The 21,517-nt window shown below is 37.0% G+C and overlaps 1 protein-coding gene across 3 annotated transcripts in view; it reads left to right on the top strand.

The window, feature by feature from the left end:
• acsf3 (acyl-CoA synthetase family member 3) overlaps positions 1 to 21,517 on the top strand; it is a 51,996-nt gene that overhangs the window by 17,695 nt on the left and 12,784 nt on the right. For all 3 annotated transcript variants that reach the window (XM_038283913.1, XM_038283914.1, XM_038283915.1), the window contains 2 exons: positions 3,607 to 3,704; positions 7,877 to 8,003. In XM_038283913.1, coding sequence (XP_038139841.1) covers positions 3,607 to 3,704; positions 7,877 to 8,003 — 225 coding nt within the window. The remainder of the gene's footprint in view (positions 1 to 3,606; positions 3,705 to 7,876; positions 8,004 to 21,517) is intronic.

The raw sequence follows: 21,517 nt of genomic DNA, 5'->3' as shown, positions 1-21,517 counted from the left end.
CTCCCCTTCCTCACCATTTCCCCAGTCAACCACCCTTGTTTCGGTAAAGCTAATTACCTTGCAAGTGGATTGGGTAATCCTCTGTCTACTCTTTTGTTGCGGTTTTGTTTTGTTTATTTGTTGTTTGGCAAAAACTGAGCAGGCTGTTTGATTCCTCTCAGGTGATTATTAGGGATGTCTTTAAGAAGTCTGCGGTTGTATTGATGTTTCTCTGTCTCAGCTGTGTGTGTGTTGATGTGTATGCAGGAACGGGCCTGTGCCTGTTTCAGTCAGTGTCCTGTCTCATCTTTAAGTAGGTTAAAACAGATCAATAGCAACCACAGGAACCACTCTTCCAGGAGGAGTGAACGGAAGCTCATCCAAACACCTGCACTCTTTCCTTTTATCCACAATCAGAATCAGAATCAGAAATACTTTAATAATCCCAGAGGGAAATTACTTTTGTTACACGCTCCAGTTACAGTTTTACATGATATATACACACATCCAACTATACAATATAATAAGATAAAAAATAAGAATAAAAAGAGATAAAATATATACACATATAGCTCTTCTGTATATATATCTATATGTATATCTATGCATATGTAAAAACTAAATCCAAATAAAGTGAAAAGTCCAAGTAAAGTGATAAATCCAAGTAAGGTGATACGTGGCGTGCAAAAATAGTGCATAAATGTGAATTACGGGGAGGTGGGGTTACTGTATATGAAATATGAGAAATAACACTTTGACAGAAATATATATGTTCATTTTCACATATTCAGAACATCAAACAAGCCTAATTTTTTGCAACAATTTGAAGCTTGTAAACAATAGTACTGCTTTCTGGGTTATATTTCCCTTACTGGGATGTAAACAGAAATCTTCTACTCTTTGTTTGTTTAATCTCACTCTGCTGCCACGTTTGATCTTATTTGAATATTATTTGTCCTACTTTTAGTTTCTAGACACTTTGACGCATTAATTTTGTCTTACCATGAGTCCCCCTCTTAGCCAAAAGTATTGATGATTGTCCAAAAGTGGAATGTACAGTAACTAATTATAAAATATGACCTATTTTATTTAATCTTTTTAACTTGATCTAACTCATTGCATTGTATTCTTTCCATCTCAAATAAAAAAACAGCATAAATATGTTGCCCGGAAATTAGTAAGGAATCAAAATAAATGCAAAATAAAATCATTCTATAACTCTGCCTTTATACAACTGGAGCTCCTCTGAGTAACTGCACTATAATCACATTTAAACTCAAGGAGTTGGGAACAAAATCAGACAGACTCCATTTGTTTTACTTTATTTTCATCATTCATGACACCTGAGCTGCTTTGATGAGGTCAGGTGTGGAAAAAGCAGCTGATCCCAGGCTGCTCTCTACATCCACTCTTCTTCTCTGCTTGGTTTGGATATGTTTGCATAAAGCTGAAGGTGAACTCAAACATAATAACATACTTTTTGGTCATTTTTCAGGTATATCTTCACAAAGTAGAACAGATCCCAGCCCTATTTTATTTCATCACCTGAGAAATAATATATTTTCATGTACCCCTTGCAATGCACTCACTAACCACTAGGGGTACGACTACCCCCTGTTTGGAATCACTGCTCTAGACTTCCAGACAATTCCTCATCAAATTGCTGGATATTAACATTATAATGGCTGGTAGCTATAAAGATTTTATTTTAAAATTTACACATTTAGCAGCATTAGGTGAAGAAATGTGAACAAAATGTTATATTTAGCGTTACATTTGAATAGGACAGTAACAAAAAAAATGCATGTCTGAAAACAAAATACTTCTAGCTATTAATCAACAGCTACTGCGCTTGAAGAATAGCATTAGTATAAAAAGCTTGATAGATAGTAGGAAAAATAAGATTTTTTTTTAAATGTTGTCCTCGGTTTCTATATTTTGCTCCAAACCATCTGAAGTTGGTGTCATCTCATGGCAGTCGGGGACGGTCCACGGGAAGGTGCAAAAGAAGAGAGTGTGGGATGAAGGATGAACATTGTGGGTTTTTGGTAGCACACCATGTCGGTTTTATAGCCTCTTCAGGATGCCCTCAGGTTCATGGGGTTTGCATAACTGCTCCTCATGTTTTATAAACCTGGTTTTAAACTAAAGGAGTGTAACGTCCAGTGTTCCGATAATATAAGGAACCTGCTCTTGTTAAAACAAAAGAGCAAAACAGAAAAAAAGAAGACATTTAAGAAGAAGAAATGTAAAGTTTAATCACTGATTCTGTCACATACAGTGAAGAGGTTATTCAGAGAGAAAAAAATAGTATTCTGTTATTAACTCTTGGAAACAATCAAGTTTGGTTCATAGTTTATTTAAGATCTAAAGGTATGGTTTTCCCTTTTAGATAACATTGGTAATTTTAGCTGAAGGTGTGTTTTTTACTCAGCTTTTCATTCATTCGTATAGAGATGTAACTACGCTGATACTTGCTTCATTCTATCTGAGCTTCTGGGGTTTTTCTGTGTTTACATATCAGCACTATTTCTATCTGTCACAAGAGGAACAAACTGACTTCCATTACCTGATGTAATTCGAAACCTACCTTTTGAGGCTTTTTTGACTAAATTTTTTTCAAGCAACAACTGCAGCTTGCAGCAACATCACCGTGAGACTCAGCTAGTCTGACCTCATGACTCACACTTATTAGTGACCCTGGTGATCCATTGGGATGTGGTCTGGTTACTTTTGTGCTCAGTTGGTTCTCATATTGATCCATTCAACTCCAGTCCCTCATTCAGGACCTTAATTGATTAGATCGATAAGAAGTGAGAAACTCGTTCTGTAATCAGGACCTGACCTGCTCTTCATTTGGAGCCGTGGTCTCTGAAATGGTGCTGTGGCCTAAAGGCAAGCTTGAACACACTAAGACTACACAGGCGCACAGCGAAACACCTCAAAGACCTTTCTGGTGCAATACTTAATATAATTACGTAACTCTAAAGGTCACATTTGCAACACATAAGGATGGAAAATGCAATTTCAGTAAACCTTGAAGAAGCTTATATTTAATGCATTTGCACACTCTTATAAAAAAGTCCTTGTTTGTTTCCTTGTCAAATCAGATTTGTTTTTACCATATTGCTTTAGTGAAAACTCTGTCACTCAGCAGTAGTTAAGACTGAGAAATAAATTGTTCTGTGCAGTCAGATACTTGCTTTTCCAGACAAAAAACAAATAAATAAAATAAGTGCAACCAAAGACGAATGTCCCAACTGTTCTATTATTTTAGCTTTTCTTGATGTTGTTAAAGAGAAAGGAGGGAAAAAAGCTACGTCAGGCATGGCCAAGAAATTCCCATTACTGTCAAACGGAGCTGGTTTGTGTTGACTGAGACGAATTGCTTCCAGTTTTACAAGCTCAGCAAACCTTTTAGTGACCAGTTATGCCCAGAGGATGGAGGTTAATGCCATCTGGGAGCGACAGACTGCCTGCTACGTGAGAAATGCTTAACTGAAGGTTGTCAGTCTGCACTTTAGTGTCACTTTTTCTCCATTTTGTTTTGTTTCAGATATTTTTCCAGAAAAACCTTTCAATAAATCCTATTGTTTTTTTGCCTGCCTTTTGTCTTGATGTTGACAGGAGCTGTAGGGCTGCCTCTTCCAGATGTAGAGGTTCGGATTGTCATGAATAACGCAACCAACACCACGATTGCTGAGGGGAATCACAGAGAAACTCGGGTAAATCAATAAGTCCATATAACGAAGCAATTTAGCCACAGACAGGATTAAAATTAGAACCCATATACGACATAAATGGCTTTACATACCACTCTTTCCATAACAAGGTTTCTCTAATGTTAGAAAAACAATTTATTTACAAAGAATAACTTCAGTCTTCATTATATCCTGACAGAATGCTTTAGTTGTGCAGTTTTATTTTGTTCCCCGTGCATTCATAAAAACATAACAGGTAGTGTTTTTTTCAGATTGCACTGCAAAACGACCTAGAAATAAGTAGAAATTTCTTAAATGAAGGGTATTTACCTTTAATTTGAGGAGGTAAATAAGATGATTTGCCAATGGAATTAGTTTTCTTAACTCTTAAAATAAGATAATTAGGGATGCACAATATTGGGATTTTGGCCGATATCCGATATGCCGATATTTTAAAACTCATGTAGCCGATAACCGATACCGATGTTAAAGCTGGACAAAAATAAGTAGTCATTGAAAATAGCAGTTTTGTTATCCATTTCTGACACTTTGAAAAATGATATACTCAAATATATTTTCATACGCTGATATCAAATTGATTTTTAAAAACGCGGTATCGATCTATTTTACTTTCGAAATCTCGTGAAATTTCATCGTTCTGTTACACACTCTCGTGATATTTTACTAATTCTTGTGAGATTTTGTTAGTAAAATAGATTGATACCGCGTCAATATATCAACATATAAAAATATGGCAACATTTCGTGAATTTTCGGGGGATTTCGTAGCGTAATGATGACATATAGCAATATTTCATTAGTAAAAGAGATTGATATGGTGTTTTTAAATGGCAATATATCAGCATATGAAGATATTGTGATATTTTAATGTATCAATATTTTTTCCATCGGCGTCGCCAGACCCCATTTACTGGGGCACGTGCCCCAGTATAAATGAGCTGTGCCCCAGTATAAATCTCATGAATATTTGCAACAGTGATACATTTTTTAATGCATCAATTTAGATAATTCCAACGGGAGGAGACGTATATTTCTACTCCAATTCGCAGCAAGTGTGTTTGTAACTCCAAATTGAGGATGTATTAGCGCCCCCACGTCAGCGCATGTCACTGCATGAATTGCAGGTAAACTAACGCGCTGCTCTCAACTGAGTTGGATGGGACACTGTGCGGCCGCGACGCATTTTTAGTTCTGGTAACGTTTCTTACCTGTCAATTTTATTATTTTCCCAGTTAACCACATGATTTATAGGCTACTAACTGAAAATTACGGCATTGGTTTGTAGATGGATATCAGGAAATTCCTCACACGAAGCAGAGACAGGGAAGCAGTAAAACAAGATGAGAGGGAGGGAGGTAAGGTACCGTAATGAATTAGTGATTTAAGCTAAGCAGTTACATTAGGGACGTTATAAGCAATATGATAGATATTTACATAATTATAAATTTACGTTTTTTGCTGTAGAGGATGAGAATGAAGGTGCTGGAGTAGGAAAGGGAGGAGGAGGCGAGACTGACAGGCAAGAGACAGGTGAGAGACGGGACCATGAAGGTGATGAGGGAGCAACAACCAGCGTCCACAAATAAGAAGGGGACATTAGTGATTTAGGGGGAAAGCATGATGGTCCTAAACAAGTGAAGTTGTCCCACTCTCCCCAGCACAAATTTGGAGTTAAAAAAACTTTCATTTAATTCAAAATGATTTGAAAGCTTTTGGTTGAAAAATAAAGCCTTGTCATCAAGGATATGCAGTGTGTTTTCAACTTGCTTGATAACACCATGTTCCCCACACTAACGCAAGTCATCCAGATCTCCCTCACAATCCCAGTCAAAAGCTGTAGTTATGAAAGGTCATTCAGTGTGTTGAGAAGGATCCACACTTGGCTGAGGTGCACAATGGGACAAGACAGGCTCCATCATCTTGCTATTTTATCAGTTGAAAAGGAAGAACTTTCTAAGCTGAGTCACAGTCAAGTGATTGACCGCTTTGCAAAAATGAAAAATAGGAGGTACACTTTAATGCTCAAAAAATAAAAGAAAAACTTAGTTCATGTTGAGTTAAACTTTCCCCTGAACTAAAACTCTGAAACCTATAGGAATTAATGATTACTTTGGAATGTGTATAAGAAAACGTTTTATTTTTTATAGCTGCAATGTTGAAAATGCTCATGTATGTTAAAACAAATATGCTCTTACACTCATTAATATCTCAACTGGTAATATTGGTAGGAATGTATCAGGGTGGGGCAGTGTGCTTGTCTGTATTTGTGTATGGCAGGAGGGGCATATGCGGTAGGGGGCCAGTGCCCCAGTAAAGCTTTGTGCCTAGCAACGCCCCTGATTTTTTCCCTCGTCTTTAGAAGTTTTTAAGTCTGTAAATAAGAAGTTTTTGAGGAAGAAGAAGAAGTAGTATTTTTTTTAGACTTTAGAAACTTAGAAGCTGATCAAATATCGGGTTAAATATCAGTGGGGTGGCCGATGTCCGATATTCAGTTTTAAGGCCGATACAGGCCGATACCGATAGGGGGCCGATTATATCGTGCATCCGTAAAGATAATTAGATAATATGCACTTGAAATAAAACAATCCAAGCGTTTTTTTCTTATTTTAAATGTAAATTGTCTTGTAGCATTGGTAAAGTGTATAACTTACCTCCTCAATTCCAGAGAAGAATGCACTTATTTTAAGAAACAAAGTCTTATTTAGATTTCTATTTTTTTTAGTGTGTAACATCTTTGATTAGTCTATATATGTGTACGTAACATACTACTCGACTCAAACAAATTGCCTTGAGGAAGAAAGAAATAGTGCAACATCATAAGCTATGTTTACATGGACACTGATTGAAAAATTTTTCATGTTAACATGTCAGACTTGAGATGGTAATCCCCTTTGTTCCTATTACAGAGAAATGTCATTCTGAAAGAGAGGTGGTTTTTACCGATCTCCATTCTGATTGGCATCAATGTACACTCTAATTCGGATAATGGAGTAAAAAGATTTCCACTTTACATGTTTGCAATGTCAGGGTAACATTTTTCCACAGTTTTTCTGGAAAATTAGACAGTTCTGCCCATGCTTAAATGATTTAATCTGATCGTAGGCTTGGTACATTTTATACACACGTCATGAGCAGATCATTTTATTTAGAGTCCATGTAAACAGAGATTTTCAATTTCCATTAAACCAAGGTTTAGATTGGAGGGGCGAAATTTTGCTCATGTAATTGTAGCTATATTGTTCTCATTCATCAAAGCCTTCACATCTGATTTGACTCTTGTGCATAATACACTGCAAAAAATTAGAATCTAAAGAAGTCATTTTTTCTTGAAATAAGCGCATTTTTGCTGAGAAGGAAAGTGAGTCACTTTGCCAATGGAACAGGATGATTTAGAATAAGAAAAATCAATTGCATTATCTTATCTCAAGTGCATATTATCTAATTATCTTATTTTAAGAGTAAAAATACTCATTCCATAGGCGAACTATCTCATTTACCTACTAAAATTAAGGGTAAATACACTTAATTTAAGAATTTTTTTTATTTATTTCCGCTTCTCAAACCATCATACATCAAACCAAAAAAACTATAGATTTGTTAAAGCTTTAGGAAGATAGAAGTAAAGCAACAAGAGGTTAAAAGTAGAAATGCAAAAAGCTTGGTTTCCTGCTCAACAAAGGTTTTTTTTATCTGATTGAGCAGTTTCTTTGTTTCTACTAAACCTGTTTTTTAAAGGATTTTAAAATATAAAAGAAAATATTACTCTGCAGACTTCTTAATGGAAGTTGTACTTTTGCTCCCAACCAAAAACAAAAGGATTACAATATCATCCTAAAGTATCAATGCATATTTTGTCCTTTTAGTGCTAGTGATTTTTATAATCCCTTAGTAAAAGCCGTTAATGTACATGCTGTTGGTGGGCTAGGCATTCAGGAACAGGAGCACGCATCTGGACTGAAGATTGATATTAGAAATAATGCCACTGCTAGAAAAAAAAAAGAATTACTTATTTGAAACTACCTCTAAAGTGGATTAGTCTTATTAGTCTGAAGACTCTCCAATGTTGATATCAGTTTCTAGCTCTGTATGACAGCTCAGACATTATTATTATTATTAAGATTGTTTTATCCACTCTTAGATTCCATTTTTTTTTTCTCTGTTTTGAATTTCCATCAGATACGTCCAGGTCTTGAGGGTAAAGAAGGAGAGCTGCTGGTTCGAGGTCCGTCTGTTTTCAAGGAGTACTGGAACAGACCCCAGGAGACCAGAGAGGCTTTTACTGATGACGGCTGGTTCAAAACAGGTACCAACCGAAGCCGCATGCCTTTACCATTATGTCCACATACCTATTCACTCACACTCTGGAAATAGGGATGAGCTGAAATTAGACATTCGTCTAACAGTTGCAGCTAACATAATCTGGGCGGTCAGAGTAATCCACTGGATCAAGACAAAATGTAGAGGTTTTTTTTTATTCAAGTTCCAAGCTGGACTTTTCCAGGCCTGATTTTAAACCTGTAAAAACCAGCAGAGCCGTTCAGATAGTAAACACTCACACTGAGTTTATGTGCTCACATTTTAGGGCACTATGAGGGAGTGATAAATGAAGTATGTGTGTCCTTATGTGTGTTCTTGGCGCCGCAGGGAATTTTTCCTCCTAAGTGGCTGTGACTGCTCTGGGTCTTCAGGAAGCGAGTAGAGCTCTCTGTCCTGTGTTTTTTTCTTCTTCTAGTGTGTGTGTGGTAGCACAGTGAGAAGCTGTCATCTGAGGCTTTTCATCCCTGCAGGCCACCACTTCCATCTTCAGCCCCAAAAAGGAACTATATTTTACTGTAAAACCACTCAGAGAGAGGCTTTAACTTGGCACAGGAAGGATAAGGTGTGCGGGGGGTCATAAAGGCCAGATGCAAGTGGAGTTCTTACAGAATGAGTACTTTTTCTTTTTGAGCTTGGAGATGTGGCTGCTGCGGACTTCAGAAAGACGGAAGGTGGAGTCAGACAGGGCGGCACTGAGGTGCTGATGCTAGTGGTGGGAAGGCAGCACGAAAGGATGGAGTGATTGAGAGCAGAGCGGGGCCAGGCAGTCGAGAGAGAAGGGAAAAGTGTGTTTAATTGGCTTTGCAGGCTGGAAGGACAGAGATCCAGAGCACAGCACGTTGCTGTCACACTCCATTACAGCCAGCGGCCATAGAATGAGAGGCAGTGCAATCAGCTCCCCACAGACCTGTCCCTCAAGCCGCACCGCCACAGACACTGCATGGGCCGCTCTGTAGGAATCTATCCGACATCTTCTTTAGCCGCCCGGCACCTACAGCTCCCTGAAGCCAGCTTCATCACACACACATGGTTTTAGGAAGTACAGGGAGGCTTTAAACATTCAAGATTTAACACAAAAACATTTTTCCTTTTATGGTTTTTAAGGGAAACTGTCAAATTAATTGTCAATTAAAGGGGGGAAAAAAAGTACATCCTTCCACTCATTTTCAAAACTTTAACTCGAGTAGCTTAACTTAGAAAGAATTTCTGTTATATAAAACCCAAATCTGGAGTAAACAGGCACACAAAACACAGTTAATAATACAGATGTAGTCAGTATAAAAAAAGTCAAAAAACAAAGCTGTATCAAATAAAATACAGATCCCCTGTGCTGTTGAACATCACCTTGGCTTCAATTCAAATGGCCTCTCCTAATCTGCAGTAATGACTGTTCCTTTATGGGCAACATACTCCTTTTAACACACAGAGGAATATTTGTTGTGCAGAAATAGCTTTATTATTCCTTTTTTAAAGACATCCATATGGAAGGCAATGGTACCTTGTAGAAGTATTTATAATAATTAAACCTTTTTTCATATCATTTTGCCACCTAACCAGTTAGTCTTTTAGGTTTTTCCTGTACCTGTTTAGAGACTTTGTTTTTTAAAGGTTTCTTCTTTGCAAAATACCTCAAACTCTGTCAGTTTTGATGAAGTCTTTTGGGAAAATCAACTTTCAATGGTTCCAGCAGATTATCAGGTTTAGAGCTGGACTTTGACTGGGCCATTCCAACACATGCCAACGCTTTGATCTACCTTTTCCTTCTTCACATCCTGAATTACTTCGTTTAGTTTGGATATGACTCAGTTATTTTTTTTCTGATTAAAACATGCAAGAATTTATGTCTTTCTTAACAAGCAGGAGAATATGGTTAAGCTAAAAACAAGTAATAAAAATGTCAAGCACAATGTGAAAACAGATTTTTCTTTTTAAGATTAAGCTAATTTAGCTTAAAATAACAGGAATGGTCCATCAGTGTTTGATTATTTAAAGAAAGCTCTCAAAGATCTGAACTGTCTGTCTCAGCTTCCTTTCTTATCTCTCTACCTTCATTATTTTAACCTTCACACCTCTTTTTTACAACACCTTTCAAACTTAACACAGATTCACTAGATCTGTTTTTACGCTCTTAAAGCTCCTACTGTCTCTCTCTTCTTCCTTATCCTCCATGGCAAGGCTATTAGTGGTGAAGGGATAATTGCACGTAGGTATTTGAATTTTTGTCATTTTCTGAACTTTTAGAGTTAGAATTGTAATGACCTGATGCTATTTGTGGTCAAGTTAAGGGCGTTTTCACAAGGAGCCTACCCCGCTGTATTAATCATGCTGAAATATTCAATGGCGAACTGAACCCCTCATTGCTTTTACAGGATTTCATGTTACTAGACAGAAAAGAGTTAAATGTTGATAATAAAGAAGATAATGTTGAGCAGCATGTGCTATAAATTATGTGATCTAAATCTAATGGACCCATTTTGACAATAAACTCAAGTTGAATCTGTTAAATCAAATCCGAAAACTAATGTTTTTAACATACGGGCTATGTTCAAGAAGATCCTGTTTGGAAACTGATATTTTGAGATCTTTAACCTAAAAGGTTTTTTTTTTTTTATCCATAGTTTAAGGTTCATGAATCCTTGCTTCTATTTGTGAAAAACATTAAAACAATGAGTTTTATATTTTTCAGGGCATTACAAACACTACAGAGTAAAATAAGCTTAAAGAATAACATTTCTAGACTAATTAACGCTCATTACATACTCACAAAGATACTCAGTGTTGCTAAAAATATTTTCATGAAATTTTATCACTTTTATTTGATGCAAATAGACCTGAAATAATTAATCTGATGTATCATGATTAATCGATTTTGAAAATAATCGTCAACTGATTTAGTAATCGATTAATCTTTATCTGGAGTATAAAGACTCTAAAACATACCGTTAGCTGACAGTGCAACCAACTTAGAGCAGTAATTATACAAAAATCGTAAAAAATATCCAGACATCTTGTATTAAAGATGAAAAACCTTTTAGTCCATTAAGCTGCTCTATGCTAAAGTCCTTACAGGGCTCAGTTTTAGCTTCACTTGGTTTAAATTCTCAGTAAAATCTTTCTTGGTCATCCGATATTAATCAATTAATCAAAACCAGAATCTTCAGATTAATAGTTATTATTGCAGAAATAATTGCAATGTAATTTCTGCTCTCATGAGTTCGGTATACTACAGGTTAAAGGGGTCACAGAATGATTATATTGGGTATTTGGTGCTGGTCCTTAAGGTCTCTGAATAGGGTGTGTAAGATTGATTGGGCTGAAAAAGGCATATTTGCTGTTCTATGCGCCCTAATGCAAACCTGGTTTAAAGCCCTAGAATAAAGCGACAGGTTTTCTTCCTTTGATGGTATGATTATGAATATTTAGATGAGCTGATTGGTTGGTTTACAATGAGCAAAGCTGCCGAGCAAAGACGCATCATAGCAACAAGCACTCACTCACTGAAACATCGAGATTGTTGATATGGTAGGGCGACCAGACGTCCTCTGTTTCCCGGTTATGTCCTACATTTCATACCTAAAAAAATGTCTGGGGGGAATTTCAAGATGATCCGGGATTTTGGTCAACTAAAGTGCAGCTGTACACTACATTCCGGGACTACAGTGCAGACCCGGAGTGCTCCAGGTGCTCAGTAAAAGAAGTTTAGCAGATCCTGCTTTGAACTGTCCAAGATTTTGAAAGCTGTTTTCGGTAAAATGCTCAGTGCAAATGAACAGCTGAGCATCAAACTTTGCAGGGATCTTCTGATGGACAACAATAATCCATGCCTGTCGAGTCTTCAGATCCTTGGGAAGACTGTGAAAAATGTCCCCTTTTTCCGTGCAGCCGGGAACACTGCATTTACGTCTGATACGACAGTTCTGGCAGATTTTAAATAGAGAAACTCCCTGCTTTGCAATTCTTGTAGAAATAAACCCAACTGTAGGCTAAAAAGCTAAACTAGTGTCTCACATCTTTACGATCTCTATTCATGTTCTTGGGACAGTGAACCAGTGAACAGGTCTGTATGTAAATTTTGGGCGTGACAAGTACAGGCCAGAACCAGATAAGGCAACATCCCGGAGTTTACGTAGACTTGGGGCTTTGGTTGGATTCGCCTGTTTTCTGGTGGAAGTTTGAAATTGTGAGATTTGCATAGAAAGGAGGCGTCGATGGGGTTTGAACTTCTCTTTACGTCCATTTCACCCACTGAACTATCGTTATTCATCTACAACAAGGTAAACTCACTTTTGTGTTCTATGACCTCTTTAATTGTAAATAAACTTCAACATAATAATTACCAAAATAATGTCCTTTAAACCAATAACATTTATTAAAAACAAGACAAACCCACAAAACAGGCATAGTTAACATTAAAAGTTGTTCTGCCATGAAAAGTGGCGTCAGTGTTAAAAAAGTTGCTGTAACTATTTCCTCATAAAAAAAACAAAACGTTTAAACTTAATTCCTCTATTATTGAGACCACAACCTTAAACTGAGTTTCTCTGAGCTGGAAGAAAAAAAACTGCTTGAAATCCTTCATTGATGAGGATGTCGGTACTCCATGGCTGGCAAAAAGAAAAAGATAAAGTCTGACAAGAGCGTACAGCTGACAAGGTGAATAAAAAGCCGGGGTAAACAAGACGGCAGGAGAATGGTGCGGAAGGAATGTGGGACTTGAGATCAATAAGTTCTCAGCTGGTCAGAAGTGTCTTTTTTAGAGTCAGCAGGTGCTGAGCGCCTGATTGGCAGCTCTATAGGGAAGCTGTCACCTGGGTGCTCTCCTTCCACTCATCTTCACAAACATCTCTGAGACTATTGATCTCCCCCTCCCCCCTTCATTTTTTAAACTCTGGCTCTGTGCTGCAGTCTAGTGTCTATCTACTGACCACGGCGTAAGAACCGGTCGATGAGAGATGTGGAAAGCTTTCGTTATTTGGCTTAATCTGCGCAAGTTTATTTGGAGCAGCAAGGGTGAGGAGAGCAACAAAAGAATGGGGCTTTAAATTTGGCTTTAGCTGGAGCAAACCAATCCAACAGAGCTGGTGGAAAGTTTTATATTTCAGTAATAAATTAAGATGACTAGTTGGGGGAGAAAGAAATGAGGAGGAAGTTGAGCTTTAGGGGCTGACTATTAGCCAGGCCTTATCTGAGGTCTCATTTAATTAACTAAGAGAGACTCAGGCTCAAGGGCAGAAATGTTAACAAGAGGGTTAATCTTTGTCACTTTACCTCACTTTCACACTCCTAATTGCTTATTTCAACAGAACCTATTAATCTGAGCCATCTGGATCCCGTAAGAGCAAGAACTAGAATATATTTAGATTTATCTAGCAAGCTAAAATTGTGTGCATGCTTAATGTTGATGCAGGCCTCGTAGCTTGACATTTTGAAGTTTGAAAAGTGTAGAACGTGTAAAATAACACTGTTTTCAAGATTAAGGAGCATTATTTTCTATTTGCATTATTTACATTGAAATACTTGAGCACGGCGTACAGTTTTCAGTAATAGCAAGGACAAAGAAAAAAATAATTGATGCGAAATGTAACCCCAGCTGTAACAGTAAACTCCAGGTCTTCACAGTTCATTCTCTGCAAAAAAGACCAATGGAAGTGTGCCTCATATCCGGTGCAGCCACCACTAGTCATTTGTGCATTTCACTGTTGCTCCCAGCTGTGCTCTCCTCTCCCCTGGCTTCACTCTTCTCTACTCTCCCAATGTCATATTTCACCCCAAGTCACCCTGTGTCCTCTTAACTCCAATGTCAGAGCTCCCTGTGGAGATTTGTTCAACATCCAACCCCCACCACCCCTACCAACACTTTGCTTATATCAGCCGTCCCTTAAATATTTACTGCAGAGATGCCCACACATGATGCTGTGCTCCATCAACCCAGTTTGCAGGTAAATCTAGTTGAATATAATCATATGAGGATCAGTGAGGATGGAATCCATCGCAGGGCAACACAGAGACAAACAGGACAAACAACCATTCCTGCTCACCTAAGAAGAATTTAGAGAAGCCAATTAACCTAGCAGTCATGTTTTTGGACTGTGGGAGGAAGCCGGAGTACCCGGAAAGAACCCATGCATGCTCATGGAGAACATGCAAACATCAGTGAGGATAAGTATCGTAAACTGCAGCTGGAGCTTTTCCAAAACGCTCAAACCCTCTTCCTGTTTTCTGTATTTATCTGGTCTAAAGCAAAGAGATTAAAGAAAAATAAACTTGACAGATTTGTTCCTCTCAAGCAGTCACTTCTTTTTCCAAGTGAGATCAGGTTTGTGTGATCAAGTCCAGAGACGGCGCATCCAAACCGCAGTTTAATAGTTTCCTTGATGAACATGGCAGAACTGAGACATGCATCAATCCTCAAGTTCAGTCTGTTATCTGCCGCTGGGAAGACAACCCCAGCAGCGGGTATCATCAGAAACATTAACATAAAGCAATTCGAGCTCCTTTAATTTCATTATATTAAACAAATTAGATCACTCATCCAAGTGCAAAGTGCTCTCTTGTATGATATTAATTACTAAAAAAGGAGCGGTGACAAAAGTTAAGGATGATGAATAATGTCGGTGCTGAGATTTCACTGCCTGGTTGTCTGTTATTTATCCTCATTAACTCCTCCATCTAGGCGTCAGGCTTTAATGTGGAACATTAATATTCATATATGCAAAGTGTTTATGATCCCTTTGAGAAAAAGGCATAGCTCACATTTAGACCTCTTTCATCTTTGCTCTGATAAGTGCTCTCTTTTCAAAAACCGCAGACTGCGCTCAGGACTTAACCAGAGCATCCATTCAATGATGCAACTCGGAGGCTTGCAACTAAAACTGATGTAATCTTGCTTTAACACCATGCATTCAGAGGTGATCCATTGTAATACTACAGTTTTCTATAGTGAAGCTCAAGGGGGGTCATTTTTAAGTTGACCAAAGTTACCATCTGCATAGGGGGATGTAAGAGCAGCAGAAAATCGCAAAAAAAAAAATCAACATTTTAACTTGAAAATCTTCTGACATTCACTCCCAGGTCTCTACAGTGACTTTGGATTTATTCCTCTTTACAAACTTAAAACATTCTAAGAACCCAGTTTAAAAAAAAAAAAAAAACTCTTATTCATTGTGTTCTAACATTTTTAGTCAGTAAAACCTTGAAAACTGTGCGTTTAATATGTTCTGAAAACATTTCTGGCAAAGCTTTGGCCTTGTGGCTGAAAGTATAAAAGTTTTTTTTTTTTTAAGTGGACTGTTAAATCTCTAAATGAAAATAAAAGAAGGCAGGGCTCAGAGTGCATTAAATGTTTCTTCATAAAGATGTAAAACATATTCATTCTTTGTGAACGTTTCCAATCTGAGAAAAGTAAAATGGTTTAACCTCTCATCTGACTGCTTAGTTTATAGCTGAAGAAGCACTCAGCTTTCCCACTTTTTTTCCTTTATCGTAGTCAAACAGACATTATACTTCTTGTGAATTAAGATTTCTGTGAATGTAGCTTTTGTTTCTGTTAACTAACCCTCCCATCTTTTAGCAACATCATCATAATGGTATTTCCAAGATGCAAGCTGCTTTAGGGTCTGCTGGTAACCTTTAGGTCTGGGTGTTGCTCTGTGCAGTTAATTGAGGGAGGAAACGGCCTTCAGCAATCTCACCAAATATATTCTACTCTCAAAGGAGATTGCAAAGCTCCCTCTTAAAAGATAAAACATTTGCTGAAGGACATGATGGTTGGATGAGACAAAAAACAGATGCAACTGTAGCCTATAGTTTATAGTTTGATAGCATGAAGTATTTTTGACCCTTTAGGTTTTTGCAATAATTTTGTTTTGTTTTTAAGGACTTTTTGTGGTAGATCTAATACCATCTACCAGGCTCTCCTGGCTTGGTCTCAACAAAGTAGGGTATTAACTACTTATTTTTTTTATTTTAAATTTTTTTTTTCTGCATTTTTTATTTTATTTATTTATTTTTTTCTACTTGCTTTGATTCTCTTTTATTTTCCTATATTTTAATAATGTAAATCACTTTGCATTGTCTTTGTACTGAATTGTGCTATTCAAGAAAATTTGCCTTGACTTGTCTTGCCTATTCTGAGTCTGTGTGGCTGCTGAACATTAATGAGAATTATCCAAGACAAATTAATAAAGCATCAATGCTTTTATTGCACTTCACAGGTGCAATAGCGGTCCTATAATAATAAAACATATAAAACTTTTGACATTGGTTAGACTTTATAATAGGAGAACTAGAAAAAAAATCTTTAATTTGACTTTTTTTATATTTGTTTGGCCTCTTTAAATTATCACTTCAGCAGTTTCAGATGTAATGGCTAAAATATTTTTTTATGACAATTCTGGCCTATTACATTCTTAACTTGGACGCCTTTCTAGATACAGCAAAGCCCTGACTTGTTTAGAGTAAACACTCGGTTGGTTTAAATATAAATTAATTTCTTTTTTTTTTATGTTGGTAATAGAAAACGAGACGCAACGAGACGCAGACGGGAGTGAGTCAGAAAGAGATCTAACTCAAATGGCGCTTTATCAGAGAAAACCTCTTAAGATTTAATTAACTTTAAATCTAAATTAAATAAAATTTGCCAGCATGCAAATAATTTTGGCTTAACTGTAACTTTTTTAAAACTTCATATCAGGATATATTGTCAGGAAACCCTAGAAACCTTAGAAAATGTGGATAAACCCTAGTTAACTGTGTTGCAGGTGCAAATTGCTTTAAACTCTACCAACTGAGTTATTTTAAGAATTAAAAACCTTTCTGTGTGGTACAGACTCAGGAAGTTGGTCATTTATCTAGCTTAGTTACAGAAATTATCGAGGCATTATGAAGTTTATAGCTTTATTTTAAAAATAACCTTGAGCCTCTATTCTATTTAAATATTCCTGGTCTGTTTCCTTTCTTTAATCGTTTCATTAGCAGCTTTTTGACAGTGTTTACAACAGATCGGCCTTACATTAAAGCCAATTAGAGTGCAAACTTAAGCGAAGACCCTGACTCTAACAAGACAAAACATTGATGTATTTGACATTTTTTATCAAATGTGTGGTCTTTTAAATAGTCATTCAAAGAGAAATTAGATTCAATGTGACCATGGACATCTTTTCTTATTCCTTCAATAAAAAACATGCACAGGAAGGTAACTCGTGCGTACATGTAAAGAATCGTGTGTTAGATAATTCAAGGCTGCAAACAAACGTGCTTATGTGTTTTTCTGCACAAACATTGATCTTTCAATTCTACTGACACCTTAAAAATAACAGTTTTTGTGTATTTTGGTTGCCTCTCTCCTGTCTAGATACCTCTAGAAGAAGTTACTCTAATGCCAACAGGCTGAAATGTTTTTGTTATCTTGGCCTTTATCATATGCCACCCTCTGCCCTTTTCTTCCAGACTCCTTTTGACAAAGAAATTTCTATTGTTTGGGCTCTTTCTGTGCCTCTGTGTTATTTATTAAATTGGTTGGAAGTAAACATCCACAAAATAGCATTTCTCACTCTGGTTCAGATTATTTTAAAAAAAATTTCTTTTTTGTTCTTTTAGGACATTTGATAGAACAAGATTTTTGACAGCAGTCCTGTCATTCTTGAAATACAAACCCATGATTTTTCCATTTGAATCTTTTCAATTGCAATAATGGCTATGGATGTTGTGATAAGGGATGTAATGGTGCACATATTCACACCAAAATTACCTGCTCGAACATGTTTGTACCTTGTTAGTACACGTATACTGAAAAAATACATTGTTGTGTTACCCCAGAGCACATGCAGAGGTATGTTTTTGACACAAAGTGCCCAATGCAACGTTCTATAGTGCACATTTAAAAAGTGACACAAGCAAAACACAAAAGTCCTATCTACTAATAGCTATCAATACATTTTAGTTCAAAAACAGCAATAAATTCCCAACAGCAATAAGGTACAGAACTCACTGTTATCTATGCTGTTTATCCATCTATCCATTTTCTGTCACACTTGTTCCAAGCGAGGTTCTAAAGGGTGCTGGTGCCTATCTCCAGCAGGGTACACCCTATACAGGTCGCCAGTCCATCGCAGGGCAACACAGAGACAAACAACCATTCACTCTCAACTAAGCAGAATTTAGAGAAGCCAATCAACCAAACAGTCATGTTTTTGGACTGTGGGAGGAAGCCGGAGTACCCGGAAAGAACCCACGCATGCACAGGGAGAACATGCAAGCTCCATAGAGAAAGACCCCAGGCCAGGAATTTTTTTTCCTTCCTTCCTTCCTTCCTTCCTTCCTTCCTTCCTTCCTTCCTTCCTTCCTTCCTTCCTTCCTTCCTTCCTTCCTTCCTTCCTTCCTTCCTTCCTTCCTTCCTTCCTTCCTTCCTTCCTTCCTTCCTTCCTTCCTTCCTTCCTGTCTGTTTTCTTGTCTTTTCTGCATTGAAATAGTTATGAGACCTCAGTGACATTACATCTGTAAATATGTTGTAATAAACTAACAATTATAATTTCTTAGGTACTCTTTGAAAGTTTCCTTTTTTATGTTTTTTGTAAAAGTTAAGTTGATTCAAGGTCCTTTTTTTCTTCTTTTTTTTTCTAAATGTTGTGTTGTGAGATTTGTCCCTCTGGAATAAAACAGTAGTTTTTTTGTCCACACATCCCTGCCAGGGTGACAATTCACACAGAGGGTTCTTTGGTTTGCCAAAAATATCGCAGACTGCATTGTTTGGGTAAATGAAAGAATTAAGTTTCCAAAATGTATTCTTTCAAAAAAAGGTACAAAAGGGTTTATAAAACATTAGATTTATTAAAACATTAATAAAAATACAGGAAAAAATCAGCAAGTGAAATAAATAAATCAAATATAGATGAGATTATCAGAAAAAAATCTGTCCGTAATTGATTATCTGGTTATTTTAAATGTTTTTCAATTTGATAATGTGGTAATTTAAACACAGAAATTGAATTTGCTGTTTCTTTTTAGCTAATATGATGAATGTTGGTTTTCTATTTGAGATGCTTTCTTCATAGCTGGTTGATTCTCTCCTTGAAAAACAAATCAAATTTCTCTTCCTTTATCCTAACTTTTATTCACTCTTGTTTGTTTTGGTTTGTATTTCAAGAATGTCAGGACTGCTGTCAATTTAGAGTTTTTTATAACGGCATGAAGGTCATCTGTTTTTGTTAGAGATGTTGAATTCCCCAGCTGTTAAAGCATTTCTTTAGAAATATAAATAATTTTTCTTGATGGTAAAAACAGAAATCATGACTTGAAGTATTTTAGCAGTGATTTTCTGCTGTTTCGCTCGAACTGTAACTGAGGACATTTCTCACGAAGCCAACCGGGTGTAATTCCTCTGCTCTCTGAAAGACATCACAAAGTTTTCCTTGCCCTCCGTCTTCAGTTAAATTCTTGATCTGTTTTTATTTCTTTATTTTCCCCTCACTGTGAGCCTTCGCTTTCTTTAATGCCTCAGAATGAGATGAAAGCCCAGTGCAATTAGGCTTCTTATCGTTTTAATTAAGAAAGCCATTCGGCCATATCAGCCTCAGACGCCATAACACATAATGGCAGAGACTGTGATGCCTGAAGTGGTGATTGTGTGTGTGTGTGTGTGTGGTTGCGTGTACATACAGCATGTATGTGTATACGTCCCAGTATCCCAATAACAGATCCTAAAAGTCGCTTTCCCACTCTTCTTTTTCCTCTTTTATCAGTCTGCGTTCTCCAAATGCTCTTCCCACTTGTATGTCTCTCCAAACATGAATTTTTTTTTCACTCTCCTCAAAGAGACAAGGTCAAAGAGTCCTGTTTTAGTCCTTCACTCCATTTTGTTTTTCTGTTTTGCTTCATAGATGCAGTTTTATTCCCTTTGAAGCAAGTTGGACCCCTTTTTTTTTATCTTTGAAAGGTTGCTCCCTTACACACTGTTTTTTTTTTTTTTACTTTACAAGTAAAAACATCATCTCCTTGTATATATTTGTATATTATTAGACATTTCTACAGCTTTAACCAAATTATTCTTCTGTGGGTTTTTTTTTTTGTTTTTTTTACCCCTCATTCAAGCATGGAAGCAACTGTAACTAGACCGATAGTAGTGTTAATACCCGACTGGCTCCTCCCATCTTCTCCCATCCTCCCGCTCCCCTTACCCAAGCATATCACTGCGAAGCAGTGGTCTGTGAAGAAATTCCCAATATCTAAATTTACACACTGTATCAATCTTGTTTAATAGACTGGAAAGCTTATAGCCGCCGTGGCAAGCCGGCAGAGAGGGCAGTGGTGATAAATTGTCGGTGTGCTGGCGACAGCCGCCCGTGATGTATAATGAAATATTTATGATTTATCCCAGCTAATAAACTGAAATGAAGTGCATGATGTATGGGAACAGATGGGTCCTGTATTGATGCTGAGGTGGAGCAGCAAAAAGGGGGGATGGGGGGAGAGCAGAAGACAGGGGTCTGAGAGATGTTTGAGATGTAGAGGGGTAAAAATGAAGTGTAAGAATGAGACTAGAAGGGAAAAAAAGGTTTGTGTGTCTGGGTGTGCGTAAGAGGAAGTGAGTCAGACTGACGATGATGCTGATAGGTAGGATTGATAGAGGAATCTACACTAAATACAAATAGGTTAAACATTCAGTGACACCAACTGCACGACAGATCAAATTCAATTTTATTCCAACGTGCTTCGTTATCTTATTGGCTCAATATTTCATTGTTAGACTGCAAAGAAGTGGTCTGTTACTTTGAACAAAATCTGTCACCATCACTATCATGCTTAGATTGAAGAAGTAAAAATGGTGTTATAGAATCTTTGATAAAGAACTCGGTAGCGTTCATACTTTGAAGGTAATTAAGCTTTTCAAAAAAATAGTGCTATAGATAAAATGATCGTATTACATCGTGTTTGCTTCTAATGAAAATTAAGACGTTAATCTAGAGATCATTGTGAGTCTAGGCTTTTCATTAAACTATAGTAAAAACAGGGAACATAAAAGCGTTCCTTATCTAACTCATATCATTTTGAAGAAGTAATTACATTTTCTGAGACTGTATTTTTTTTACTCAAAATGTATGCAATACAGGTATTACATGTGCAAAAAAAAAAAATAAATAAATAAAAAAATAGAAAGATTGGGATATATTTGTGTAACCATTCATCTACTTTATCCTCTTCCTTTATTTGGAGACTTTGTCATAGAGGTTAAGAGGAAAATTTGGACATCAGCGACACTTTTCAGTCCCTTCATTAAGTTCTAGGTGTCCCTGGGAAAATCCTTCAATTTCCCCCTAAACCTCAAAGGATGGTGTCCATGAGAAATCTAAACCTCCTGTGCTTTCCTTCATTGTGGGAGAGCTTGGACTCTGCACAGAGCTCTGACTGATAGAGACATGTGGCATCAAACTCAAGTGTCCTGATGTCCTGCAACTGTTAGATAAAACCCCAATCAATCACAACTGAATCAAATGGCTGAATCAT

This window comes from Cyprinodon tularosa, unplaced genomic scaffold, assembly GCF_016077235.1.
Source record: "Cyprinodon tularosa strain WSP-4 unplaced genomic scaffold, ASM1607723v1 ctg197, whole genome shotgun sequence".
NCBI lineage: Eukaryota > Metazoa > Chordata > Actinopteri > Cyprinodontiformes > Cyprinodontidae > Cyprinodon > Cyprinodon tularosa.
This window is presented reverse-complemented; position numbering and strand designations above follow the sequence as displayed.